Consider the following 26,728-nt stretch of genomic DNA (forward strand, 5'->3'; position numbering starts at 1 on the left):
GCTCTGCACGTGTGCTGTACCTTCACTAACATGGGACTAGACTGCAGGACCTATGGGATAAGAAAGTGTGGATCCTTCAAAACCCTTCTTCCCTTCACTGGTTGGCAGTGACAAGCCCGGGGTCAGGATGACCTGGGCTCCAATCTAATTAATCTCAGACACATTTCCTAGCTGAGTGACCCTGGGCAAGTCACTTTAACCCCACTGCCTAGCCTTTACCTCCCCTCTGCCTGGCAAACAACACAAAGTATTAATTCTAGGGAAGGAAAGGGCTTAAAGGGGGGGGGGGGGCGGGAGACTTAGATTGAGGGTTATCTTCTTGACAAAGTCTTTCCTGATCTGGAACTGCTAGAGACCTATTTTCTAACCATTTCACTCTGTATTCAATGCTGCTGATTCATTTTTCACTTTTTCAGCTCATAAATGTCCAAGATTGGAGGCAAATGACCCTTGTGCAGCTAGGTGGCTTAGTGGATTGAGAGCCAGACTTCTTAAACATAGGAGGTCCTGAGTTCAAATCTTATGTGACCCTAGGCAAGTCATCTAACTCCCATTGCCTAGCCCTTACACTGAAGGAAAGGGTTTAAAAGGAAATCAGAGCCCTCTCTCCTTGCCTGACGGAAAGGTTTCTCAAGCAGCCACAGCCAAGTCTCATCGCCCCATAGATTAGTTTTTATAGTTCTGATCCTCAAACAGCCATCAATCACCTGGGCTGTACTTTGATTTTCATTTAATTTGTCAAACTGAAGTGCCAACTGTGTGCCAGGTACTGTGCTGAGTGCTGTGGAGTGGTCACAGCTCAGATCAAGGGAAGGACTGAAGGGGAAATCTTGCCCCTGCATGTAGAGGGGCTGCCTAGGCAAAGAGAAGGGTCATGGGAAATGGGAGTGAAGCCGGGCAAGGAAGATGCCAAGGGGCTTGGGGGAGAGGGGGCCAAGGAGCCCTCAGCTCCAGGGGCTTCAGGGAGTGGCAGCGAGGGAGGCTTGGGGGAGGCATGAATGCAGTTCAGAACAGCCTTGGTGGTGGGTGGATTGGGGGAACACACTCCTCCAGGGTTCAGGGCTAGCCCATTTGAGCTGAGATGCAGCAAGGGGGTAAGACTTTGGGGGCCTAGTGTGGTTTAGCGGTGTCAGCAAAGGCGAGGGATTGGAAAGGGAAGGAACACACAGCGGTGGAAGAGGGCGGAGGAAAGAACATCACAGGAAGTACAAAGAATAAGGTTAGGAGCAAGGAGAGCCCCGATCCAAAGGCGGCAAGACTGTTTCCTGAGTTCAGATCTCACCACCTACTCTGGGCCAGTCACTTAACCCTGCTTGCCTCGTTTCCTCATCAGTCAAATGAGCCGGAGAAGGAAATGGCCCACCACTCCAGAATCTGTCAAGAAAACCCCAAATAGGAACTGAACCATCACGGCCACTACAGAGAAAGGGAATGAAAGTAGGTCATGGAGGCGTGTTTTATGGGAAGCTGTAGAAGAAAAGAGCCTGGGTCCAGCAGAGCAAAGAGGCCGGGTCTGAGGTTCGTAGGGGCAGGCGGCCCATGTCCTTCCCCTCCGCTCGCTCAGCCCGAGGTCTCAGAAAGAAGCCCGCCTGGGCTGTGTGGGTGGGGACTGAACTTTGGCCCTCCTTGTATCTGCAGTGCTTGGCACAGTAGGTGCTTCGTCTAGGAGCTGCCTGGCAGGGTGATCCTCAGCAAGGCTGCTGGGCTCCGTGGTTCTCCGTCTCCAGTGCCAAAGCCCCCAGGGGTACTGCAAAGTGCAGGTTGGAGATTCCTTGAAATCCCTCCGCCCTCCCTCCCTCCGAAACGAACCACTGCTCTGCGGGCAGCCAGGTGGCTCCGGGGCTGGAGAGCGTAGCATTCAACCGAAGGCGGAAACCAAGCACCCACTGGCCGGACCATTCCCCCAAAAAGGAGGGGCTCGACGGTCGGAACTGGGGCCCTCGCGGAGCTAGTCCGCAGAAAGGGGCCGGGTGTGTGCTTAACACGGGGGAAAGTCTCTAGGAAGAGTGCTCGGGCCCTAAAGGGCAAGCGCCGAGTCCCGAATGCTTAAGGAAAAGGGGCTGGCTCTCTAGCGCTCTGATCCACACGGTTGGCCTAGGCTTTGCCCCTCCCACACGGTCAGGTGGCAGAAGCCCGCCCCATGACGTCACGTCGCAAACAGCGTCGGGGCGGAGTAATCCGGCACCGCGCTTGGGTTTCTTCCTCTGCGACTCGAAAGCGTGGGGTTCTGATGGCGGCCAATGGCTGTGGTGGCGGCGAGATGGCCGGCCACGACACGTACCGCTCGCCGCTGGCCGCCCGCTACGCCAGCCCGGAGATGGCCTTCATCTTTAGCGATGCGCACAAGTTCCAGACCTGGAGACAGCTGTGGCTTTTCCTGGCGGAGGCGGAGCAGGTGAGGCGGCAAGCCAATCAGAGCCCGCGTCGCGTCCGTGTGACGCGCGCCCTCCTATCCGAGCGAGGAGGCCCGGAACTTTGGGGCCCTGCCACGACCCACGTGTCCTTTCCCCCTTCCCCCCACCTTTATCTCCATTTCTCTTTTTAAAGGGGTGGGGTCGTCCTAGGTGGCTCCTACCTACGTGCCCTGCTCCCTCCCAGCCTGTGCCTACCCGTCCCCGTCCTTCATACGCCCTCTCTCTCGTAGTTAGGCCTGCCGGGACTCCAGATACGTTCCGAGGATCCCCCCGTCCTTGCGGTCAATTCTGCGATTCCCCCATAGCGCAGAAGTCCCGCCGAAGGCCCCGAATGACCTTTCCTCCTGCCCTAAAATTCTGCCGGGGGGGGGTGGTGGGGGGGGTTGGGAACTTGGCCCGGGTCCCCCCTGTCTGAGGGCACATCTGAACCCAGGACCTCCCGGCTCCGGGCCCAGCAGCCCTTGGAGGCAGCTTTACACAGAGGAAAAGGAGCAAATGTGTGGAGGGGCGCACCAGGCAGATTCCAGACCCTGAAGCCCGGCCTGGCAGGGCCCGAGCCTCGATGAGGGCCTGTTGGGTACGAAGCACCCCACCGCCAGGGTGTCCATCCGCACCCCCTTGTGCCCAGCAGGTGCCCCGTCTCAGCCCAGGCTTGTGTGGCCTCAGATAGGTCGCTGCCCGGAGGGGCCCCCAACACCCCGCCTTCCCCCGATTGGGCTGCCTGGTCAGGCTCTATTTCTGTCGGGGTAGGGCAGCACCTGCCCGCCATCAGTCACTGTCAGGAGAAGTCAGGCTCTTCTGGTGTGGCCCCAGGCCGAGCCCTTCCCTTTCTGGAGGGGGGAGGAGCGGCCTCAGGTTCCTTATCTGGGGGGGCCCTGAGGGCCCAGAGCACCAAGTAGAGCCTCCTGAGGCTCTGACCCCCCCCATTCACCCCCCCCCAGGACCTGACGGGGAGGGGCCTGCCTGGCCAGTCACTGGCTGAGTGCCTCGCTGGTCCCCAAGCAAAGCCCCCACAGCTGGGGACACTTCGTCCCCCTCGCCTGGCCTGGCAGGTGAGAAGTGGGGGGTAGCTTCGGAGCCCCCGTTGCAGTCCTACCGTTCTGTTTTCTCGGCACAAGCCGCCCGCCCTCTGCGCCGAGCACTCCCACCTTTGCCCGTTCCTGGGCTCGGCCCAGAGCCCTCAGCGGCCTTCTCCGTGTCCCGCAGAAACTGGGCCTGCCCATCACCGACGAGCAGCTCGACGAGATGAGGGCGAACCTGCACACCATCGACTACAAGATGGCGGCCGACGAGGAGAAGCGCCTCCGGCACGACGTCATGGCTCACGTCCACACCTTCGGCCACTGCTGTCCCAAAGCGGCCGGCATCATCCACCTGGGCGCCACGTCCTGCTACGTCGGAGATAACACGGTACCGGCGTGTCTGGGGGCCGAGTGCGGATCCTCCTCTAATCCCCCATGGGGGGTGCCATCCGATGTCACTGGCTTTTTAACCGTTTCTCGTTAAATTTCGAGACAGACTTCCCACCCCCCCACCCCGGGCAAGCCCTAGGGTGTCCCGCGTCGCCCGTGGAGCAGACGGCTGTTAACCATCCCCAAAGCCAATAAAGGGGAAGCGGGGGCTCTGTGGGCGCAGCAGGCTCCGAGCATTCCTCCCTGAGCCCCCTGGACAGCGCTGTTCGGGGCCTTCCCCGTCTCTAGGGGGTCCCCTTGTCTACAGGACACGTGCTGGGAGCCTCCTTCCTCTTCTCTCTGTCGAGAGTCGCCTCCTTGGATCTCCCAGGAAGTGCAGCCAGGCGCAGGGCCAGGGAGGCAGGGAGGCCAGGTAGCGGCGGCTGCCTCCCCAAAGCAAGCCTGAGCTGATCGGGGTGACCCTGGGCGAGTGCCCTGCCCCCACGGCCGGCACTTAGTCCAGGTCTAGAACTGAGGAAGGGTCCAAAACAGACCCGTGTCGGCCGGTTCTGTTCCCGGAGTCGGTCATCCCCCAGCATGACTCCTGCTTGGTCCGCAGGAGCTGACGGGGGGCCTCGCGGCCTCGCTCTGCTTCGTTGCAGGACCTGATCACCCTCAAGAAGGCCTTCGAGCTGCTCCTTCCCAAGGTGAGGCGGGAGGACGGAGGGGAGAGGCGGGCACCGGGCGGGCGCCGTCCAAAGAGGGCCGGCCACAGGAAGCGAGCCTGCGCTGCCAAAGTCCCACGCCCGCTGCCCAGGGTTCAGACAGGCTGGCCAGGGGGCTTCTGGGCCAAGGCCTGAGCCTTTGTGGGCCTGCCCGGCCTGAACAGACACTGGGGGAGGCCATCCGTGCCGCGGGCCCGGGCCTGGCGACCCGCCTGGGCTCAGGGACGAGCCGTGCGTCCCTCTCCGTCCTGGCCGCGGGGGGAGCGCCCGGATGGCCTCTGGGGTCCCGTGGGGGAGGCACGCAGTGACCGGCGGCCCCCTTTCTCGCAGCTGGCCCGAGTCATCTCCCGACTAGCGGACTTTGCTGCAGAGCACGCCGGCCTTCCCACCCTGGGCTTCACGCATTTCCAGTAAGTGGCGCGGCTCCCCGCTTTTGGCCTGGCGTCCCTGGGGCCGAGCACACGCTGGGCTCTTTGGGAACGGGGGCCGGTGGGGGACTGGCGTCCGCTGCGTTCTCTCACCCAAAGCGCGGGGGCTCTAGGACCCGCCTGCCAAGATGGCGGGGACGCTCCGAGGGGTTCTGTTTTCGAGAATTCCCTTTGTCAGCCTTGCGGGGGGGGTGCGTCTTCAGGATCCGAGGGGCTGCCTGGCTCCCTCTCCGGGGAGGCCGGGTGACCTCTCCGACGGCCCTCCTGTGACGGGGATCACGCAGGGGCCGAGGCCTCGTTCTCGCGCCCTGGAGCCCGAACAGCCGGCTTCACTGGGGTGCTCGGCCACGGGCCGAGGGGATCCCGGAGGGGTGGCGCCAGGCAGAGGCACGTTTCCTAGAGATGGCGGCCATTCAGAAGACACAGATCAAAGCTCCTTGGTCCGTCCCATCCCATTTTTCTCCCAGAGTCGTTGGACGAGGCTGGACGGGGAAGCCCCTCCTCTGTTCTGTCCTCACGCGGCACCCTCGCAGCGTGGCCATTCGGGGTCCCGACTGCGCCGCTTTGTCCGTAGAGGCTCGGGGCCCTCCTCGGGCTCCCCTGCTCTGGCGCCCCCAATCCCTCGGGGCTGCCCAACACACAGACGCTGCTGGGGGTCAGCCGCGAGGACCGGCTGTGCCTGCGTCCGGGAGGCCTCGTCACGAGGGAGGGGAGGCCTGCAGAAGCATTTCTGTCTCGTCCTGGCCGCCATGGGAGCCCCGAGGTGGTGGGAAGCGCCTGGCAGCCAAGGAGGAAGGCAGGTGGGAAGCCCAGGACGCGGCTGTGTGGCCCGAGAGCGAGTTCAGTCAGGGATGAGGACAAGTAGTAACCGGGGCGGCTCTGGACGAAGCTGGGGCTCCGGTCGATGAATGCGGAGGGAGATGGAGCCGTCACGGGGGCTTCCAGCTTCGGGCCTGACAGGAAGCCGACATCCGGGGCTTGTGGAGGCGAGGTCTGACACGTGGAGACGCCATCGCCATCGAGGTGGCGCGGGAGAGCGAGGCCCCACGTCCCAGGGCGCCCCGTCGCCGCGCTCCTCTGCCTTGGAGCCCGAGAGGCAAAAGCAGACGTGAAGAGGACGCGGGGAGGGCCGAGAGGCCCCGGAGACTGGCCGGACGCCGCCACCAAAATCCATCCAGGTTCCCAGCTCAGGCCGGGCAGCGAAAGAGGTCTGCGGCCACCTGCCGGAAGGCACGAGGGGAGGAGGAAGGGGTTCCGGGCGAGCCGCGAGGCTGCTGGCTTCCTTCCTCCTCCCCTCGTGTGGCCCGCGGCGCCTGGCCGGATCCTCTTCTGCATCCCATCTTCATTCTCTGGCCCTCCCCAGCCGAGGAAGTCAGGGAAGCTGCGCCGCTTTCCACCCCTCCCCCACCTGTCCTCCATCCGGTCTGGCCACTCCTGCCGGCGAAGAGGACAAGGCGGGGGCTCGGCGTGCTGCTCCCCGTCCCTGGCGCGGGCCTTCCCCAGCTCACCCTCTCCTGCTCCTGTGCTTGTCTTCAGGCCGGCGCAGCTGACCACGGTGGGGAAGCGCTGCTGCCTCTGGATCCAGGATCTGTGCATGGACCTGGAGCGCCTGACGCGGGCCCGAGACGACCTGCGCTTCCGGGGCGTGAAGGGCACCACGGGCACCCAGGCCAGCTTCCTGCAGCTCTTCGAGGGAGACCACGGGAAGGTAGGCGGGCCGGCCGCTGCATGCCCACCGAGGGGCGGCCCCGGGCCGGCAGGGCCTCCCCCTGACAGGTCGCTCCTTTGCCCCAGGTGGAAGAGCTCGACAAGATGGTGACCGAAAAGGCGGGCTTCCAGCGGTACGCCCAGGGGGCCCTCGGCATCGGGCCTCCATTTGGGGAGTCTCCGCCAGGCTTGAACCCTGTTTTTGTCCCCGGCCCGGCCGCCCTGTCTCCCCCATCAGAAGGCCAGCTGCCTGGCTGACCCCGCAGGCCACTTGGCCTCCCAGCCTCCAGCTCTTCTCTTGGGGTCGCCTCTGGCCGGGCCCATTTTCGTCTTTCTCCAGAGAAGGAAGAATCGACGGGGTCTGGGGATGGCCCAGGCTGCCCAGAGCCAGCATGTCCAGGAGGCTTGCCTGGGCTCCCTTCTCTCCAGAGATGTGCCCGAGGGACCCCCACCACCCCCAGGGGGCTCAACGGCCCTCCTGCTGCCGGGGGCAGGCGGGCGCTGCCTGTATCGGCCCCCCTCCCGGTCCCAAGGCCCTTCACCCCCTTCCTTAAGACCAATCCCCGCTCTGGCTCCACATCTTCCGGCGCCCCCACTTAACGAGCAGCCCTGGGCGTGGGGGGGCGCTGAGGCCTCTCTGTTTGTGCGCAGCGCTTTCATCATCACGGGACAGACCTACACGCGCAAGGTGGACATCGAGGCGCTGTCCGTGCTCGCCAGCCTGGGAGCATCCGTCCACAAGGTGTGTGGCCCCCCGGGTCTGGTGCCCCCTCGTGCCTTCCAGAATGCCGCCTGGCCGGTCCTGCTGTGGTCAGTGCGCTCCCAATCCCCTCCCCCTCCCCCCAGGAGCCCAGGCGGCCGGCACGCAGCAGACGGTCCTTGAACCCGCCTCTCCCTGGCTATGAGGCCCCTCGCCATGATGTGACCCTTTGCGGATGCCTCTGGGGGGCACCCCGGCCTGGCACCAAGCCCAGAGAGCCCTTCTGAGGCTCAGCCATGCAGTGGGCTCAGTCTGGGCCTCTCCCCGCGGGGCGTCTCCTTTGTCGGCCATCTTCCCCCACAGAACCCCCCCCTCCCAGCCAGGCCCCCCGAGTCGGGCCTGCGGCGATTCACTGCCATTTCCCCCCAGATTTGCACCGACATTCGCCTCCTGGCCAACCTCAAGGAGCTCGAGGAGCCCTTTGAGAAGCAGCAGATCGGTGAGTGGCTCTTCTCGGGACGCCGCGGGGGAGGGGGCATCTGGGCTCGCCCCCCGGACCCCCGACGTCCTCTCGTCTTCCCCCGAGGCAGGCTCCAGCGCGATGCCCTACAAGCGGAACCCCATGCGCTGTGAGCGCTGCTGCAGCCTGGCGCGCCACCTGATGACGCTCGTGCTGGACCCGCTGCAGACAGCCTCCGTGCAGTGGCTCGAGCGGACGCTGGACGACAGCGCCAACAGGTCAGCCCGCGGCCTCCTTGCCTGGCGGGGGTGGGGGGAGCCAGGGCGGCAGCAGGGTAAAGGCCGGCTTCTCTCCCAGGCGCCTGTGTTTGGCCGAAGCCTTCCTCACTGCCGACACCATCCTGAGCACTCTGCAGAACGTGTCCGAGGGGCTCGTGGTGTACCCCAAGGTACGGGGAGGGGGAGTCCCCAGAGCCCCTGGGGCACACTGTGCCCCAACTGCCCAGACGCCGAGCAGCTTGAGGCAACTGGCCAGAGGCTCCGTGGGTGGAGCCAGGCCTGGAGGCGGGAGGGCATCTGGGAGGGTAGAAGAGGAGGGTGGCGGCCGGCCCAGGACAGCCCGTCTCCCGCAGGTCATCGAGCGGCGCATCCGCCAGGAGCTGCCCTTCATGGCCACAGAGAACATCATCATGGCCGTGGTGAAGGCGGGAGGCAGCCGACAGGTGAGGGGGACCCTCGGGCCTGGGGGGCCTCACCCGGCAGAGCCACGGGGGCCGGGGCTGCCCTGACGGCACTCTCTCCCCCAGGACTGCCACGAGAGAATCAGGGTGCTGTCCCAAGAGGCGGCCGCCGTGGTGAAGCAGGAGGGGGGCGATAATGACCTCATCGCCCGCATCCGGGCGGACCCCTACTTCGGCCCCATCCACGGGCAGCTGGAGCACTTGCTGGATCCTTCCTCCTTCACGGGCCGTGCTGCCCAGCAGGTGGGTGCCGGCTCCCCATGCGGGGCCAGAGGAGCATCCTCCGGGGACATCCTGGAGGAGGAGGGCACCCAGGCCAAAAGCTTGTCCGTGACTGCTGTGAGGGGCAGCCAGATGGCTCGGGGGACGGGAGGTGACCTCGGACGCTCGCCTGACCCTGGACCGGTCACTCAACCCAGGGGTGCTGCCAATGGCAGGCTGCAGTGGACCGTCCAGCCTGGAGGTTCCCAGCTTCCCTTCTCTTGTGTGTCCCTATTTGGCAGGTGGAGAAGTTCTTGCAGGAGGAGGTGCGCCCCCTGCTAAAGCCCTATGAGGGTCAGCTGGCCGGGAAGGTGGAGCTGAGCCTCTAGAGGCCCCAGAAGAGCCTTTTGTTGGCAGGAAAAAGGGGAGGCCGAGCCTGGACACCAGCCAGCAGGCCGGCCTCCTCCTGTCTGGGCAGCGGCCTCTGTGGGGCCTTGGGTCTTCTCAGTGCAGGAAAGAACGTGGGGGTGGGGGCCGGGGGGGCTTCTCTCTCCCAAGTCTGCTCCATCTAATAAACGCTGCTCCTGTCGCCCGGCCCCAGCTCCTTCCACAGGCCGCTTTGGGGGTCTTCTGGGCCCAGGCACTGAAGGTACCAAGAACTGCAGAGCGGCCAGCCCTGGAGGGAAGTCAGACCCAGAGTGGGGGCCTCTGGCAGTAAAGCTTCCCGAGGGGAGAGAAGCTTTAAGGTAGGAAGAGAGAGGAAGGATAGACGTTTTGGATGCCGCGAGGGGGATGGCGGAGCCAAGTTAGAGATATGAGGTGGCAGGAATGAGTCAGAAATGCAGGCCTTATTGATTATCAAGGAGCCACAGCAATACCCCGATCAGTGGACTGCTCCGAAGGCTTGTACCGTCCAGTGATCCAAACTTAATACCACACGGGTCGGAGAGATGATGGAGAAGAGAGAGTGCTTGGCCGAAGGCCAGGTCCCAGGTGAGAGATAGAGAAGGATTAAAGCAAGGACAGAGTCAGTGGGAGCTGAGATCCAAGTGAGGAAGAGGGGCGGAGCTTGCTGCGGCTGTATTTAATCTCTTTGATATGCAAATATACACACCACCTAGGGATGATTATCATTGGTTACCCACAAGGTATAGGTGTGGTTTCTCTTAACCAGGTGAACACAAAGAAACCTGTTTTCCCGCCTAACCTGGGAAGTTGGGGTCAAGGGTCAGAGGCTTTCCCAGCCAAGCACAAGACTGAGCATGCTCTCTTCTAAGACCATCTGTACATACTGTTTCCCTTGCTCATAGCTAGGGGTGGACTGCTACAGGCAGGGACCCCGGGAGGGGGAGGAGGGAAGGCACCCCTCCAGCAATGGGGGCAGAAATTTGGTTTTTGCTGAATACCATGAGCTAGGGTGCAAACTCCCAGGGACAGGAACTGTCGTGGGCTCCTTAGGAGGCAGCAGCACCCACCATGGGGAGGGCTGAGGGCTGGGGAGCCGAATGAAGAGAACCCCTTCCCTCCAGGAATGGCTACTTACTAGATGAGTCGATACAAGGAGTGGCCAAACAGGCCTCCCGGCCCAGAGGCAAAGAGGGAGGGCAAAAATCCCTGCCAATGCTGAGACGCTGAGCAGCCATCCAGCCCTGACCCTGTCTAGACCCGGGGCCTGTAATCCCAAATGGGCCAGCTCCAAGCATGGGAATTGGCTTTTGGTCGGGGGAGGGGCCTGGGGGCCTTCCTGTGTGTCTTGTTGAACGTTGTGGCGGCCCCCACAGGCCTCACCATCACCCTGTACCCTGGGGCGGAGGGGAAGGCATAAGGCGGCTCCCCAAGGGGACCAGGGCCAACGCTTCTGGGAGTCCAAGTATGGGGCTGCCATCTTGGCTGACCTTGGGCTCTGGGCCCATCGGAGCATTGCAAGGATTCTTTGTGTGGGGCAGGCTGGAACAAGACCTCCCTGAGGAGGCTGAGCTGCCTGCCCAAGCCCTTCCTCCGGAGAAGCTCCTGCAGAGAGGCCACGCAAGCGCACGGCCCAGGCTGCACGCTCCGGGCTTCCGTTTGTGCCCTGTTACTTAGAAGAAGTGAATTTTCCTCAGTGATAGCAATTAGAGTTTGTTCAGACAACACCGGCTCAGAGAGGCTTGGATGGAAAGCAGCTGGATGTTCTAGTATTCTAGTGAGTGTGCGACATGTTCAATGGGGCTGTTAGTATTGATAGTCGTGAGGCAGCTAGGTGGCACCAGGGAGAGAGAGGGTGCACTGGAGCCAGGAGGACCAGGGTTCTGATCCAGTCTCTGGCAAGTCATTTCGCCCTGTTGGCCTCAGTTTCCTCATCTGTAAAATGAGTTGGAGAAGAAAATGGCCGGCCCTCAGTATCTGCCAAGAAAACCTTCAATGGGGTCACAAAGGGTCAGACAGGACTGAAAGGCCAAACAACAAATGGAAGATGGAAGCCACTCCAGGCCAAAGGAGAAGGCCGGCAAAGGCGTGGTGAGGTGCTGCAAAAAGCGGGGTCAGGAAGAGAAACGGGCTGTTGGGGCTACAGTTGGGTTGGTCATATTAGGGGAATGGGGTGGGCAGCAACAAAATTGAGTCTCCCTTTCTTCTTCCCCTTGCACGAAGGGAGCCCTAATAGAAGGGGCGGATCGCAAAGGACTTGAGATAGTCTGATCCCAAGCCAAAGAGCCCTGGAAGATGTTGGAGGGCTGGGGGTGGCAACAAGGAAAGAGGCAGCAGGAACACCCACCTGGGGCGCCTCCCCGTCTGCCTCCTGCTGCTTCTTGCCGTCCACCAAAAGCTCTCCAAAGTTAGCTCCTGCTGGGCTACCAAATCTGCCTCTCCCTCCTCATCGCTCTTCCTGCAGTCCTGGACGGGGCGACCACTCCCTCCTTGAAGCCTTTTTGTTGTCCTCCAGCATCTCTGACCAGCCCATCTCAGCCTTCAGATCTGTTTGGGGTTCTCCACTCTTCCCTCATAAGCCACACTTGGGGATTCGGGCAACTCCCACTGGATGCCAGCAGATTGTGTCCTGCCCTACACCTGCCTCTTCCCCAGCTGATTTACCTTCCCTGCTACTATGGCAGCAGCCCCCTCCTCCCTCAGGCTCCCACCCTTGGAGTCAGTCTAGACTCCTCTCGCTCCCCCCACCCCCCCAATCCAATATGGCTCCAAGGCCCGTGGAGTTCACTTTTGCAACAGTGCCCCATGCCCTCACCCCTAAACTGTTGCCATAGGCTGCTTGGGGGCGGGCTGGGGAGGAGGTCTGCCTGCCTCGTGTCACTCCTTTCCATCCTCCATGCAACCACAAAAGCGCTTTTCCTAAAACACCTTTGATCCTGTTCCTGCTGCTTCCTTCCTTCACAAAACTCCTGTGGCTCCCTATTACCACATGCCCAGTTTGCAGACAAAGCCCCGTCAGCCTGTCCAGGGGCTGAGCAGCTCTGCACACAAGACCCTCCTGGGACTCGCTTCTGGGCCTTTCTGGGGTTGTCCCTCTTCATCTTGGCTGCCTTTGAGGCCCAGCTGGATCGCCACTCCTCCAGGAAGCCTTTCTCGCTACCCCTCATGCCTGCATCTCAAACTTGTCTTTAGCTGCCACCTCGAGGGTGGGCCTTGCCTCTTCCTCTCCCCCATCTCCAGCACTTAGCGGTGCCTCCTCCAGGCCTGCTGGAGGTCTATTGCCTGCCTCGGTGGGGATCCCAGGCTTGCTGAGAGATCTGGCTGCAGTCCCTTTGGGGTGCTCCCTTTCCTTAAGCTCCTACCTGCACTCTTGGGGGCTGCTGCCTTACTGAGTGGTCCCCAATCCCTAGTGCTAGACACCTAAATGGAGAGAGTGATCCTCACCAGCCACCTCTTGGCTAGCTTTGATCCTCTGCTCAGATCTGCACATGTGTATGGGAAGCACACACACCCCCCCCCAAGGACCAGGTGGAGGCAGGGAGGCCAATGGAAGCCTCTTTGATGGGTGGGTCCAGGGCCTGGCCAGGGGGCTGGTAGTAGGAGGGAATGGAGGGGTCAGAGAGGAGAGAATCAGGGAAGGATTCCAAGCCTGAACAGTTTTAAGGAGGTTCTGGGCAGAAGCCAGAGAGTTTGAGGAGGGCTGGGTACCCTGTGTCTAGCTGGAGATGCCCCCTTTTTCTTCTGAATTACCCTCCCTGAACAAGCCATCAAAGGACTCCCTAAGAAAAAGTCCCCAGGACCAGATGGATTCACAAGTGAATTCTATCAAACGAAGAACTAATCCCAATACTATACAAACTATTTGACAGAATAAGCAAAGGAGGAGTTCTACCAGAAGATCTGGCCTGGCCTGAGCCAGGGGGAGTTCAGAGGCCTTAGCCAAGGGGCCCTCCCAGAAGTCTAGCTCAGCTTCCAGCCACCAGGCCTCCTTCAAGATGAGAGGCCTCCTTGGAGGCTGGTGCCTTCAGAAAGGTCAAGGGAAAGGGAAGTCAGCCTTAACACTCACCATGTGTTGACTAAGGGAAGCAGTCTCAGGCCTCCACACTCCATCCCTTCAAGTCAAGGACCACCACAAAAAGCTGCAAAAGCCACCACCCCCCTCCCCCGAATGATGTGAAATATAAAGGGAGTTCTTTACATCACTTCCTGTGTCTCACATGTACCAATGGTGGTTTAGGACAGCCCAGGGGGTCAGTCAGTTTCTGATTTGTCACTTGCTAGCACACACAGGTCACCTGCCATCCTCCCCTACAGTTAATCCTTAATTAGGGGTGTATACATTCCTGGTTGCTAAAATTCTAAAGACTAAGCAGGCTGGAGTAAATCTAAAATTCACAATAGGAATAAAGGGGACTTTCCTAAAAATAATAAACAGTATATATCTAAAACCATCAGCAAACATCATCTGCAATGGGGATAAACTAGATGCATTCCCAATAAGATCAGGAGTGAAACAGGGATGCCCATTATCACCTCTACTATTTAACATTGTACTGGAAACACTAGTAGTAGCAATGAGAGAAGGAAAGGAAATTGAAGGTATTAAAATAGGCAAGGAGGAGACCAAGTTATTGCTCTTTGCAGATGATATGATGGTTTACTTAAGGAAACCTAGAGAATCAACCAAAAAGCTAGCCAAAACAATCAACAATTTTATCAAAGTTGCAGAATACAAAATAAACCCACGTAAGTCATCAGCATTTCTATATATCTCCAACACATCTCAGCAGCAAGAATTAGAAAGAGGAATTCCATTTAAAATCGCCCTAGACAATATAAAATACTTAGAGACAAACACAGGAATTATATGAACACAACTACAAAACACTTCACACAATTAAAACGAAATCTAAATAAGTGGAAAAAAACATTAATTGCTCATGGGTAGGACAAGCTAACATAATAAAAATGACAATGCTACCTAAATCTACGTATTTAGTGTCATAACCATTGAACTACCAAGAAACTTTTTTTACTGAATTAGAGAAAACCATAACAAAGTTTGCTTGAAAGAACGAAATATAAAGGATATCCAGGGAAATCATGAAAAAAAAATGCAAAGGAAAGTGGCCTTGCAGTCCCAGATCTCAAATTCTATTATAAAGCAGTGGTCATTAAAACAATTTGGTACTGGCTAAGAGACAGAAAGGAGGATCAGTGGAAATGACTTGGGGTAAGTGACCTCAGCAAGATAGTATATGATAAGCCCCCAAATCCCAGCTTTTGGGACCAAAATCCACTATTTGATAAAAGCTGCTGGGAAAATTGGAAGACAGTGTGGGAGAGATTAGGTTTGGATCAATACCTCACACCCTACATCAAGATAAACTCAGAATGGGTGAATGACTTGAATATAAAGAAGGAAACTATAAGTAAATTTGGTGAACACGGAATAGTATACATGTCAGACCTTTGGGAAGGGAAAGATGTTAAGACCAAGCAAGAGTTAGAAAAAAATCACAAAATGTAAAGTCAATAATTTTGACTACATTAAATTTAAAAAGTTTTTGTACAAACAAAACCAATGTAACCAAAATTAGAAGGGAAGCAACAAATTGGGAAACAATTTCCATAACAAAAACCTCTGACAAAAGTCTAATTACTCAAATTTATAAAGAGCTAAATCAATTGTACAAAAAATCAAGTTATTCCCCAATTGATAAATGGGCAAGGGACATGAACAGGCAGTTTTCAGCCAAAGAAATCAAAACTATTAATAAGCACATGAAAAAGTGCTCTACATCTCTTATAATCAGAGAGATGCAAATCAAAACAACTCTGAGGTATCACTTCACACCTAGCAGATTGGCAAACATGACAGCAAAGGAAAGTAATGAATGCTGGAGGGGATGCGGCAAAGTGGGGACATTAATGCATTGCTGGTGGAGTTGTGAATTGATCCAACCATTCTGGAGGGCAATTTGGAACTATGCCCAAAGGGTGATAAAAGACTGTCTGCCCTTTGATTCAGCCATAGCACTGCTGGGTCTGTACCCCAAAAGATAATAAGGAAAAAGACTTGTGTAAGAATATTCATAGCTGCACTCTTTGTGGTGGCAAAACATTGGAAAATGAGGGAATGCCCTTCAATTGGGGAATGGCTGAACACATTGTGGTATATGTTGGTGTTGGAATACTATTGTGCTCAAAGGAATAATGAACTGGAGGGATTCCATGTGAACTGGAACGACCTCCAGGAAGTGATGCAGAGCGAAAGGAGCAGAGCCAGGAGAACACTGTACACAGAGATGGAAATATTGTGGTACAATCTAATGTAACTGACTTTTCTACTAGCAGCAATGCAATGACCCAGGACAATTCTGAGGGGCTTATGAGAAAGAACACTGTCAACAATTCAGAGGAAGAACTGTGGGAGTAGAAACACAGAAGAAAAACAATTATTTGATCACATGGTCGATGGGGATGGAGACTCTAAAGGATCACCCTAGTGCAATTAACAATAATATGGAAATAAGTCTTGATCAATGACATGTAAAACCCAGTGGAATTGCTCATTGGCTATTGGAGGGGAGGGAAAGATCGTGAAAATTGTAACCATGGAAAAATATTCTAAATTAGCTAACGAAATAAAAATTTCCTAAAATAAAATAAAAATAAATTTTAAAAAATGAATTACCCTCCCTGTCAATTGGTTCCAAGGCAGGAGAACAAAAGGGCTAGGGAATGGGGTTAGGGGACTTGCCCAGGGTCTCCCAACTAGGATGTATCCAATACTGCATTTGAACCCAGAACCTCTCCATCCTGAGCCACAGAGGTGTCCCCCACGGGATTCCGGTGTCAGCTCCGGGGGTGGTGCTCCTGGGTCTGAATGACATCACCAAGCAAGAGAAGATGGCGGGAACCCTCAGAGGGAAACACCGCCTCGCTCCCACCCTCACGGCTTTGCCTGGCCCCTACTGCTGGTTTCTGTGGCTCTGGCTCCCTGGGCGGTCTGGGGCTTTCATGCAACCAGAGAAAAGCGAGGCCGTACAAAGCAGGGCCGTTTGAGGGCTCCGGAGGCCAGAGGGAGAGAGCCTCCGATCCTCCTTTACAGCCCTACGGGCTGCGGGGCGGTGAGCGGCCAGCAGGCCACGCCACCGCGCCAGGGAACGGGAAAGACTACAGGCCCCAGCATGCCCCGCGGCTCCGTGCCCTACCACGCCCTCGCTCCGCCTTCCGGCCACGCGCCTGCGCACAGGGGCTGGTGGCGGAGCGCTGACGGCCTGGGAGCTGAGGGGCCAGCAACAGAGTGAGGGACAGACAGCCCTGCTGGGGGCCTCGGCCCGGCCCCAGGTACGTAGCCAAAGCAGAGGGGCGGGGAGGGGCCAGCGGCCGTGGACGGAGGAGCGTGGGTGCGTGTGTTAGGGTGCGTGAGTGTGAGTGGCACGGTGGAGGGGCAGGAGGGTGTGAGCGCGAGTGTGCGTGGCACGGGCTGGCTTGTACCCCCCACAGGAGTGCCTGTGCACTTGGGCGTGTAAGGACGGCGCTCCCAGAGTGGTGAGCGTATGTGGGGGTCCCCCCCACGAGAGTGCGCCGCGTGGGCGCGGTGCCCAGTCCGAGCTGGAGTGGGGTAGTGCGTGTTTAGCCCCCTCCCCCTTATTCCCGGGGCCCCTCCCCCCCTCCCCAAGAGGCACCTCTGGGAATGATGGTGACCCCACAAGGATCCCGGGGCAGCCGGCTGGCTCGGGGCCGGCCGGGTGACCCTGGCCAAGTCACATAGCCCACTGCAGCCCTCAGCGGATGGCCTAGCCGGGCTTGTGGCCTCAGTGGTCAGTGTTTGCCGAATGGGTCTGCAGAGGGCTGCCTCCTTTACAAACAAAGGGGAGGGGGGGCAGTGATGGCAAGCGGAGATGGAGGAGAGCCCCAGAGGGTGGCCTTCCGCCAGTGAGGCCTCCTTCCGGGCATCCCCGCTGAGCACCATTCCGCAGGTCGGGGAGGCAGGAGAGCAGGGCTGAGGGCGGCCTCGGCCAGCCTCCTCTCCTCCGGGATGGATCCTTTGGCTCCCGAGGCGCCGCGCCCTTGTCCAGCCCGGTCATTTAGGGGTGGCCCAGAGTGTCTGCTCCCTGGCACTGCAGCTGCTCTGAGGGCCGTTCAGGCGCCCCTCAGGCCCTGGGAGAGCCTAGGAGCTCGGACCCTGGCCCGGCCTTCCCTTTGCTCTCTTTCCTCTTCCAAATGATTCCGAGGGAGGAGGGCCTGTGGCTGCTCCCTCTGCCGCCAGCCTCGCCGGGACCGCTGCGGCCTTCGTCCTCTTTCCGTGGATTCCACTGGCTTATTGAGAAGAGTTTCATCTCCCGGTCCCAGGGGGCCCCCCAAAGATCGCCTCCTCCAAAGACCCCCACTTCTCCGGGCTCCCCAGGACACATTCGCTTCTGGGCCTCTTGCGTTTTTCTCTCCTCGACTCTCTTCAGTCCCGCATCTTCCTCCTCCTTGTTGGCAGGCTGGGGGGAGCCGCGGTTTCGTCTCATCCCCAGAGTACACGTTTTGTGGGTTCATTCTGGAAAGATTTGGGGTCCCCATGTACAGTGAATGTCACAGAACGGAGGAGTGATTCCTCCAGCCAAAGAGAATGGGGTTCCTTGAGGTCCGCAGCAGCGCCCCAAAGCTGCAGAGGATGGAGATTCTGGCCCCCCAGAGTGGACGGGCTCACGGAGCTCCTGGAGGCGACAGCGGGAGAGGATCTGCGTGTCTGTGGAGTCGAGCCCCCCGTCGGCCCTGCCTAGAACCGAGCTGACAGACTGTGTTGGGGGTCCTACGCGATGCGCCTCCGCGTCACCTCTCAGAAGGTGATTCCTCGTCATGAAAGTAGAAATGATACAAGGACAGGAGCGAAAGCCAGAGCCAAAGCGGGAAGAGCGCTGGGAGAGAGCCGCGGGAACAGGACCGACTCCACGTGGGGGCCACACCTGGGCCTCCGGGGTGGGACTCGCCCTGCTTCCTGACTCTCAGCGCTTGCACTAGTCGGGGCTCTTCCCTTCCATCCTCTGGGCAGCCCCCTTCCCCTCAGCCAAGGCTGATCCCTTTTCCTGCCTCGAGGGCCTCTGGGGTCTCCTCTGCTGTCCCAGGTGCTCCAGGCGAGCATCCTCCCTCCCAGATGTGGGCCTCCCTGGGCCAGATCTCAGTCCGCGTCCCCTTAGGAAGCCCCTTGCAGAGTGGCTGGGAATGACGGTTCTTGTCCCCCCAGCCAGCCCGGCACGTGTGTGGAGGACAAGGACTACCCCCCCCCCAAAGCACTCTTCATAGCAGTGAAGGCCTGGAAAGCAGGGGGCAGGGGCCATGGACAATGATGGCGTCTCCCGGTGCCACAAGAAATGGAGGCCGACCTAGAGGGGCCTGAGAAGAGCAGGCTGGGGGGCCCCGCGTTAACGACAGCCGCCCTCAGATTTGAGGCCTGAGCTGACCCTCCAGAGAGGGGCGCCTCAGCCTGAGCCCACCAGGGAGTGCTGCTCTGCCGCTCTGGGCACGTTTGTCCCCACTTTTGTTTCCCCTTTTGCTTGTCCAACTGTGGAAGAGGGTGAGAGGAAGCCAATGGGGACGAAATGCAGTGAAAATAAACATCCATCAGAGGGTGGAGGGCCGCCTGCAGGCGGGAGGTCCTGGGCTCACACTCATCTCCTCACTGATTGACCCTGGCCAAGTCACTTCCCTCTGCAGCCTAGTCCTGACCACTCTCCTACCTTGGGACTAATGCACAGGAGTGCTTCTGAGCCGGAAGACAAACAGATCCATGTGGCTGAGCTGTTCCATGAAGAAGGGACAGATGCGGCTTGTCGAGGCCAGCACACAGATCCCCTGCAGCTTGGATCACCCTAGGTCCGCCCTGGGGCCTGTGGGGAGTCCCTTGGGTGGGGGGAGGGTCCAGCTGAATCTTGGATTATTGTTTGCAGTGGGTGTGTCCCTGCTTACTCCCTGGTGACTGTGATGGGAGTCGTGGCAGGGAATGGGGGAGGGCAGGCTCTGCAGGGAAGGGGAACGCCCGCATGATGGGTGCCCCCCCCCCCAGGAGGCAGGCCCTGGGCCAGAAGATGGGAAAAGCCCCATCCAGGGAAGGCCCCTCCATGGCGGCCATCAAGCCCAGCATCTAGTCACAGCCAAGGAATTGCATTTCCTCCCTTGGGAGGTCCCTGCTTTGAGCCGCCACCTTCAGCTCCCCGTCCTCACAGGCCTTACAGAAGCCTCCGAAATGCTGCACAAAATCGGGGGTTTTCTTATTGCCCCCAGTTTAGATCCCGATCTGTGTCCCGACTGACCCCCACGTGGCTGTACAACTGAAAGTGCCTTAAAGCCTCCCCTCCCCCCTTCTCCCTCTTCGCCCGCCACCCCCGGCTCTTCCACCATCTTGGTAACTTTCTTGGCTGACCTTGATGTGGTCGTGGCCCCTAAAATCCCTTAAACACACCCACCCATGCGCACACTCACCCATGCACGCACACACCCATGTATATGCATACGTGTACACACACACCATGCACACACTCACCCACACCCACGCACACACACCATGCACCCACTTCAGGAAGAATGGCTGCCCTCGATCATTCTTCGCTGCTTTAACAGCAGGTCGGCCCTGCGGGGTGTTTTCAGGGCTTTGGGACGCCGCCTGGACAAGTAAAGGCTTTCCCAGAGGAAGCAATTTCAGCGAAGGAGCCTCGTCTTCGTGCATGTGGGCATCTTCTGAATGAAAATGGAAGCCGCGCGGCGCGAGCGCACCAGTTGCCGCTTCAAGTCCGTCTCCCACGAGAGCCCCCATTTCGACAGACAACTGAGCAGCCTGGAAACATTTTAGGATCGAATTTAATTTTTCCCCATTGCACAGAAGCCGTTTTCACAGTCGCTCACCGACGCTTTGAGGTCCGACCTCTGTCCCTTCCCGGGCCGGGCCGGGCCGTCCTTTGCCCTTTTCCCGATCTCGGGGGCGGCTGTCGCGGCGCTCGTGCCTCCGTCGGGCCTCGCCTGGAGCTCTTCGTGTGCTCGGACTCCGCATGTGGGGAAACGAGGCCTTCCCGGGGGCCGCGAGGCAGAGGAGGCCCCGCCGTGCGGCCTCCTCGGGGGCCTGAGCCGGGAGAGGACAGCGGAGAGAAGGGCCTGCAGGCGGCCCCAAAGGACGAAGGCCGGCTACGAGGGGGGACGGGCGAGAAGGCAGGTTTGGGGCTCCCGGCTGGCCCCGCCGCCTGCCTTGACCTCTCCACAGCCGCCCCAACACGGGGGACTTGAGAAAAGCCAACTGTGGGGGCCGGAGGGGGGCGCCGCGGGGAAGGCCAGCGGGCAGCTTGGCCCGGCCGAGGGAGTCGGGTGCCGGGGCCGCGGCTCCGGGCCGTGAGCTGGATTCGGAGGGCCACGAGGCTCCCTTCCCCGGGCCGAGGCTCTCGCCTGCCCTTCTTCCTGCTTCCTCCTTGGCTGGGCCCCAACGCAAACAGAGGACGGGCGGCGCCGCAGCTCCAGGAGGTTGTCGAGAGGGCCGGGCCGGGGAGGGGCCCAGGTGACGCCCCTCATCCCGGAGGGGCCCCACCGGCTGCTGCCACGATGGGGGCGGCCGTGCCGGGTCTGGTCTGCCCTGCGACACCCCCCAGTGGGGCGGCCCCGGACCCTCACCTCAGCCTACAGCCTCTGGGCCGGATGACCTGGCCGGAGAGGCGGGCTCGAAGCCCCCCAGTGCCCGCGTTTCCATGGCGACCAGAAGCAGGAAAAACCAGCCGGCCCAGCGGGGAGATTCCTGCCCTGCGTCCAAGCCCTGAAGGGGACGGGACGGGGCGACCCGCCGAGAACAGCAGAGCCTGGGGCGGGGGGGGGCAGAGGCGGTCAGGGCAGGCCAGAACCGGGGGTGTCGTCATCTGCAGGTGAGGGTGGGGGTGGGGTGCCCGGCAGGCCGTGGGGGCCCCCCCACGTCATTCTTTATGGATGTGCCCAGCCTGGCACTGCCCGGTCTGTGCCCATGTCTTCAAGGCCCAGGAGGGAGCATCGTCCCCCTGGGGTGCCCTTCCTGGCCTCTCTGGCCTGAGGCTTGGCTGCCAGGCAGGTTCCTCCTGTTCCTGCTGGTCTCTGGGGCTCGTGGGGGATGGGTTCAAGAGCACCCATGACCCCCGGAATCTCCCAGCCGCTGTCCCTGCTCGAGAGAGGCGGAGCTGGGCCTCAGCTTTGGGGGGGGTCTTCGCTGGGGGGCTCCCCAGGTCTGAGGGCATTGCTGGGCCAGCACGGCCCTGGGGGGCCTCGGACCTTGAACATGAGGTGCTCCTGGCTGCAGGGGCCTCCTCTCTCCCCCCAGACGGGATGAAGCACTCGGAGACGGTGCAGAGGGAGGCGGGTCCTGTTGGGGTTGGGGTCCCGGTTCAAATCCTGGTCTTGCCACTCGCTCCCTCTATGCCCAGGGCATCTCCTCCTCTGTACGGGGGGGCCGGGCCTCCCAGGGCTCAGGCTGGGGTCTGAAGGGCCTCGTTTTGTCCCCCCCCCAGCAGCAGAGGCTCAGGAGGCCACGCAGGCGGCTGTGCGGATGCCGAGCAGCCCTTTGGGCAGAATGTCAGGTAGGCAGGCCAGAGCCGGGCCGGGGAGCCTGCGTGGGGGCCTCGGGGAGGGCAGCCCTGACCCCCGGCTCCTGCTGCTCCTCTTTGCCCACAGGAAGCCCTCCTGCCGGGGGCCCCTTCTCCGCCTTGACCCCGAGCATGTGGCCACAGGAGCTCCTGGCCAGGAGTTCCCAGGTAGGGAGCCCAGCCGGGGCAGCCCAGGGCGGGGGGGGGGGGGGGGGGCGCTCAGCCACTTGACCTCAGGTCTTGGGGCCCCATTTACAGCCTACCAAAGGGGGCTGAGAGGGAGCTGGGCAAGCATTGTGCCAGCCCAGGACCTTGGAGGAGGGGCTCAGGCTGCGGGGGAGGGTGGGGGCTTCAGACTGCAGGCAAGGGGGCAGCAGGGGGGGTGCAGGCGGGTGACTGCCCCCTGCTCTGCTCCTAGAAAGAAGAGCTGCCAGAGCAGCCAGAAGCCCGCTACGATGAGTTTGGCTTCCGGGTGGACAAGGAGGGTAAGTCCCCCTGAGGGACCAGCTCAGGCTGGGCACCAGGGCATCAGGGCGCTAGGCTGTGCCCACCTAGGGCCTCAGAGACCGACAGCGTCTTCCCCGACTCCCCCCGCAGATGATGCCGAGCCTGGCACCGGTGCCAGGCTCCGGGGCACGCCCCTGGCTGAGGACCCCCAGCAGAGGCTGAGGTGGCAAGCCCACCTGGAGTTCACCCACAACCACGATGTGGGCGACCTCACGTGGGACAAGATTGAGGTGTCCCTGCCCCGCTCGGACAAGCTCTACTCCCTGGTGCTGGCCGGCATCCCCCATGCCATGAGGCCCCAGGTAGGACACCGCAGCCTCACAGGTATGGGCAGCACAGGTTCCCCTGCTGCCGCCCTCAGTATCCATCTCCTCCCTCCCCAGCTGTGGATGCGCCTGTCCGGGGCCCTCCACAAGAAGAGGAACTCTGACGTGGCCTACCGCGACATAGTCAGGAACAGCTCGGACGACGACACGCTGGCCGCCAAGCAGGTGCGGCCCTGCAGGGGGGCGGCAAGAAGGGGGCTCACAGGGGTTGAGGGAGCCTCACGGGGGGCAGCTCACCAGGCAGTGAGGAAGGGTGGATGGGGGTGCTCATGGGGAGGTGGGGAGAGGGGTTCCCCCCTGAGCGGGTCAGGGGCTGGGCTCTCACCAGATCGAGAAGGACCTGCTCCGTACCATGCCCAGCAATGCCTGCTTCTCGGCAGCGACCAGCATCGGGGTGCCTCGGTTGCGCAGGGTCCTCCGGGGGCTGGCCTGGCTCTACCCCGACATCGGCTACTGCCAGGGCACGGGCATGGTGAGGCGGGGCCGGGGGCGGTGGGGGGGCGGGGGGGGTGGGGGGCCCGGGGAGCGCCCTTGCAGCCCTGCCCCCGCAGGTGGCCGCCTGCCTGCTGCTGTTCCTGGAGGAGGATGATGCCTTCTGGATGATGTGCGCCATCGTGGAGGACCTGGTGCCCGCCGCCTACTTTGGCGCTGCCCTGACAGGTGTGCAGACGGACCAGCGGGTGCTGCGCCAGCTCATCGTGCAGTACCTGCCCCGGCTGGACCAGCTGCTGCAGGAGCATGACATCGGTGAGGGCAGGGCCAGGGGGTGGCGGGGCACGGTGGGCAGGCTGGCAGTGCCCGCTGTGCCCCGTGTCCCCGCAGAGCTGTCCCTCATCACGGTGCACTGGTTCCTCACGGCCTTCGCCAGCGTCGTGCACATGCGGCTGCTGCTGCGCATCTGGGACCTGTTCTTCTATCAGGGCTCGCTGGTGCTCTTCCAGGCCACACTGGGCATGCTGCGCATGAAGGTGCCCCGGGGGGGGAGTCGCCGAGGGGGGAGGGGCACCCGGGCCTGCCCCCCTTCCCCCTCCCCCAGCCCGCCTCTCCCCCGCTGCAGGAGGACGAGCTGATCCAGTCGGAGAACTCAGCCTCCATCTTCAACACACTGTCGGACATCCCGTCGCAGATGGAGGACCCGGAAGTCCTGCTGGCCGAGGCCGTGCGCCTGGCCGGCTCCCTGACCCACGCGGCTGTGGAGGCCCAGCGCCGCAAGCACCTGGCCTACCTCCTGGCCGAGCAGGGCCAGCTGCTGGGCCCCGCGGCCGCCGCCGGCCTCTCCAAGGTGAGCGAGGGGTGCGTGGCCTCCCCTGGACCTCGGCCGGCCCCGACCGGCGCCCTGACCCCCGCCTGACCCCCAGGTCGTCCGGCGCAGGACCCAGCGCAGGAAGTCGGGCATCGCCTCCCTGCTCTTCGGTGAGAGTCCAGAGGGGAGGCCGGGAGACCCTCCGCTCCAGGGAAGAGGCCGTGGCCTCACCGGCCTCCCCGTGGTTCCAGGGGATGAGGACCTCGAGGCCTTGAAGGCCAAGAACATTAAGCAGACGGAGCTGGTGGCCGACCTGCGGGAGGCCATCCTGCAAGTGGCCCGTCACTTCCAGTGCGTGGACCCCAAAAACGGCAACGTGGTGAGTCGGGGCCTTCCTCAGACGCTCGTCAAGCGGCTAAGTGGCCTCACATGTAGGGAGGGGCCCCGGCGGGCAGGGCACACTGTGAACCCTCCCCCCTCCCCCGCGGCAGGAGCTGACCCCAGACTACACCATGGAGAGTCACCAGCGAGACCACGAGAACTACGTGGCCTGTTTCCGCAGCCAGCGGCGGCGGGCCAAGGCCCTGCTGGACTTCGAGCGCCACGACGACGACGAGCTGGGCTTCCGGAAGAACGACATCATCACGGTGGGGGCGGGGGCCGGGGGGCACACCTGGGCAGGGGCACCTGGGGGGCACCGGGGGAGCCAACCAGCCCCTCCCCCCTAGATCATATCGCAGAAGGACGAGCACTGCTGGGTCGGGGAGCTGAACGGCCTGAGAGGTGAGCGCTGGGGGGGCGAGGGGGGGCAGGTGGGCGAGGCCGTGGCTCACAGCCCCCCTCCCCCCCAGGCTGGTTTCCTGCCAAGTTCGTGGAAGTCTTGGATGAACGGAGCAAAGAGGTGAGGGCGAGGCTGGGGGGAGGGGGCCGTGGGGGGGAGGGGGCGGCCGGGCCACACTCGCCTGCCCCTCCCTCCCACACCAGTACTCTGTGGCGGGGGACGACTCGGTGACGGAAGGCGTGATGGACCTGGTGCGTGGCACGCTGTGCCCCGCCCTGCAGGCCATCCTGGAGCACGGCCTCAAGAAGCCATCCCTGCTCGGGGGGCCCGGACACCCCTGGCTGTTCATCGAAGAGGTCAGAGGCCGGGCCGGGGGCGGGGCCGGGGGGGGCCTGTGACCCAGGTCTGACCCCCCTCCCCCCACCAGGCGGCCGGCCGGGAGGTGGAGCGGGACTTCGACTCGGTCTACTCTCGCCTGGTTCTCTGCAAGACGTACAGGTGGGCCCCCCCCCCCGCCTCCCCTCCCCCTCCCCCACCCCTCCCCCGCTAACACCGCGCCTTCCCCTTCCCCAGGTTGGACGAGGACGGCAAAGTCCTGACCCCGGAGGAGCTGCTCTATCGGGTAGGTGGGGGAGCCACGGGCCGGGGAGGCGCCCGCTGCGGCGGCCCCCGAGCTCGGGCCCCCCCAGGTCCAGCCGCCGCCCCTCCCTGCCCTCCCGCAGGCTGTGCAGTCGGTGAACAGGAGCCACGACGCCGCCCACAGCCAGATGGACGTGAAGCTGCGCTCCCTCATCTGCGTGGGGCTCAAGTGAGTGGGGGAGGGGAGGGTGGGGGGGACGAGCCCCCCCGCCCCGCCTGAGCCCCCGCTGCCCCCCCAGTGAGCAGGTCCTGCACCTGTGGCTGGAGGTGCTGTGCTCGAGCCTGGCCACGGTGGAGAAGTGGTACCAGCCGTGGTCCTTCCTGCGGAGCCCGGGCTGGGTCCAGATCAAGTGCGAGCTCCGGTGAGTGGCCCTGGGCGGCCCGGGGGGGGGGGGTGTCGGGCCGTGGCACCCCAAGGCCTCACCTCTGCCCCCCCCCCCAGAGTGCTTTGCTGTTTTGCCTTCAGTCTGTCCCAGGACTGGGAACTCCCCGTCAGGAAAGAGGTGAGGGGGGGGAAGGGGGGGAACATGGGGGGAGGGGGATGTGGGGGGAGGGGGGACCCGGGGGGAGGGGGGCTGGAGGGCCCGTAACGGGCCGAGTGTGTGCAGGAGAAGGAGAAGCAGCCCCTGAAGGACGGCGTCCAGGACATGCTGGTGAAGCACCACCTCTTCAGCTGGGACATCGACGGGTGACCCCCAGCCCCCCTTCAGGCCCAGGAGAGCGACAGTGCGAGGACCTTTATTTTTTGGTTTATAAATAAACAGCATTTGTGAAAGCAGCTGCTTTGTACAAAACCGGAGCCCCCCCCCGCCCCCCGCCCCCCCCCTGTGCCTTGAGGTAGGAGATCTCCCGGAAGCGCGCGTGACGTTACAGACGGGGGCGGCGGCCCCCCAGCCGGCGTGGGCGGGGGAGGGGAGGGCAGCGCGGGCTATTTACAGCTGCCCCACCGGCGGGCTACAAGCAGGAGTCCCAGTGCAGGTGCAGGTCGTGGCCGTCCAAGAAGTCCGTGGAGAAGAGGCTGGGCCCGGCGCTGCCGGCGCCGGCCAGGCCCAGGACGGGCCCCCCCGAGAACTCGAGCCAGTCCATGCCGTCCAGGTGGCCCTCGGCCAGGTCCAGGCCCAGGCCCAGGCCGGCGCCGGGCTCGGGCGCAAAGTGCAATTCCGACGTGTCCATGGGGGAGGGCGGGTGGTCCAGGATGGCCGAGCTGCTGAGCATCTGGCTGTGCAGGTCGTCGATGAGGGGCAGCGGCTCGGGGCCCTCCGGGCCGCCCGGCAGCAGGGGCAGCCCCGTGCTGCTCTCCAGGAAGTCCTCGAGGCGCCCGGGGCCGGGGCTGCCGCCCAGGGCCGGGGGCAGCTCCGGAGGGGGCTGGGGGGTCGCCGGGGACGGGCAGGGCAGGGCCGGGCTGGGATCCTTCCCGGAGGGGGACGGAGACTCCTTGAAGTCCGCCGAGATTTCTGCCGAGGGAGAGAGGCGCGTCAGGG

The 26,728-nt window shown here is 61.9% G+C and overlaps 3 protein-coding genes across 11 annotated transcripts in view; 2 read left to right on the forward strand and 1 right to left on the reverse strand.

Annotated features, from left to right (window-relative positions):
* Positions 1 to 543: 543 nt before the first annotated feature.
* ADSL (adenylosuccinate lyase) lies at positions 544 to 9,354 on the forward strand. Of its 2 annotated transcripts, XM_056797395.1 has the most exons (14): positions 2,126 to 2,395; positions 2,848 to 2,991; positions 3,621 to 3,824; positions 4,468 to 4,512; positions 4,861 to 4,940; positions 6,495 to 6,666; positions 6,753 to 6,799; positions 7,317 to 7,407; positions 7,795 to 7,864; positions 7,956 to 8,103; positions 8,183 to 8,273; positions 8,457 to 8,546; positions 8,631 to 8,807; positions 9,068 to 9,354. In XM_056797395.1, exons 1-14 carry the CDS (start codon positions 2,141 to 2,143, stop codon positions 9,152 to 9,154), a joined length of 1,701 nt encoding a protein of 566 aa, XP_056653373.1. In that variant the 5' UTR covers positions 2,126 to 2,140; the 3' UTR covers positions 9,155 to 9,354. The 2 variants fall into 2 exon arrangements, with proteins under 2 accessions (XP_056653374.1, XP_056653373.1); XM_056797396.1 differs by lacking the exon at positions 2,848 to 2,991 and having other exon boundaries at positions 544 to 2,395.
* Positions 9,355 to 16,066: 6,712 nt separating this feature from the next.
* SGSM3 (small G protein signaling modulator 3) lies at positions 16,067 to 26,025 on the forward strand. 4 transcript variants are annotated; one of them, XM_056797391.1, is made up of 22 exons: positions 16,067 to 16,523; positions 21,680 to 21,745; positions 21,840 to 21,919; positions 22,170 to 22,236; positions 22,349 to 22,560; positions 22,642 to 22,749; positions 22,913 to 23,056; positions 23,136 to 23,331; positions 23,407 to 23,552; positions 23,642 to 23,866; positions 23,943 to 23,997; positions 24,079 to 24,206; positions 24,319 to 24,474; positions 24,556 to 24,610; positions 24,679 to 24,728; positions 24,812 to 24,964; positions 25,036 to 25,106; positions 25,182 to 25,230; positions 25,331 to 25,416; positions 25,487 to 25,609; positions 25,690 to 25,750; positions 25,856 to 26,025. In XM_056797391.1, exons 2-22 carry the CDS (start codon positions 21,715 to 21,717, stop codon positions 25,937 to 25,939), a joined length of 2,280 nt encoding a protein of 759 aa, XP_056653369.1. In that variant the 5' UTR covers positions 16,067 to 16,523; positions 21,680 to 21,714; the 3' UTR covers positions 25,940 to 26,025. The 4 variants fall into 4 exon arrangements, with proteins under 4 accessions (XP_056653369.1, XP_056653370.1, XP_056653371.1 ...); XM_056797392.1 differs by having other exon boundaries at positions 16,073 to 16,523; positions 21,677 to 21,745; XM_056797393.1 differs by having other exon boundaries at positions 16,073 to 16,523; positions 21,677 to 21,745; positions 25,714 to 25,750.
* MRTFA (myocardin related transcription factor A) overlaps positions 25,970 to 26,728 on the reverse strand; it is a 119,478-nt gene continuing 118,719 nt past the window's right edge. For all 5 annotated transcript variants that reach the window (XM_056797388.1, XM_056797386.1, XM_056797389.1 and 2 more), the window contains one exon: positions 25,970 to 26,701. In XM_056797388.1, the coding sequence (XP_056653366.1) occupies positions 26,202 to 26,701 (500 nt within the window). In that variant the 3' untranslated portion in view covers positions 25,970 to 26,201. The remainder of the gene's footprint in view (positions 26,702 to 26,728) is intronic.

The sequence above is a fragment of the Monodelphis domestica genome, chromosome 5, assembly GCF_027887165.1.
Source record: "Monodelphis domestica isolate mMonDom1 chromosome 5, mMonDom1.pri, whole genome shotgun sequence".
Lineage (NCBI taxonomy): Eukaryota > Metazoa > Chordata > Mammalia > Didelphimorphia > Didelphidae > Monodelphis > Monodelphis domestica.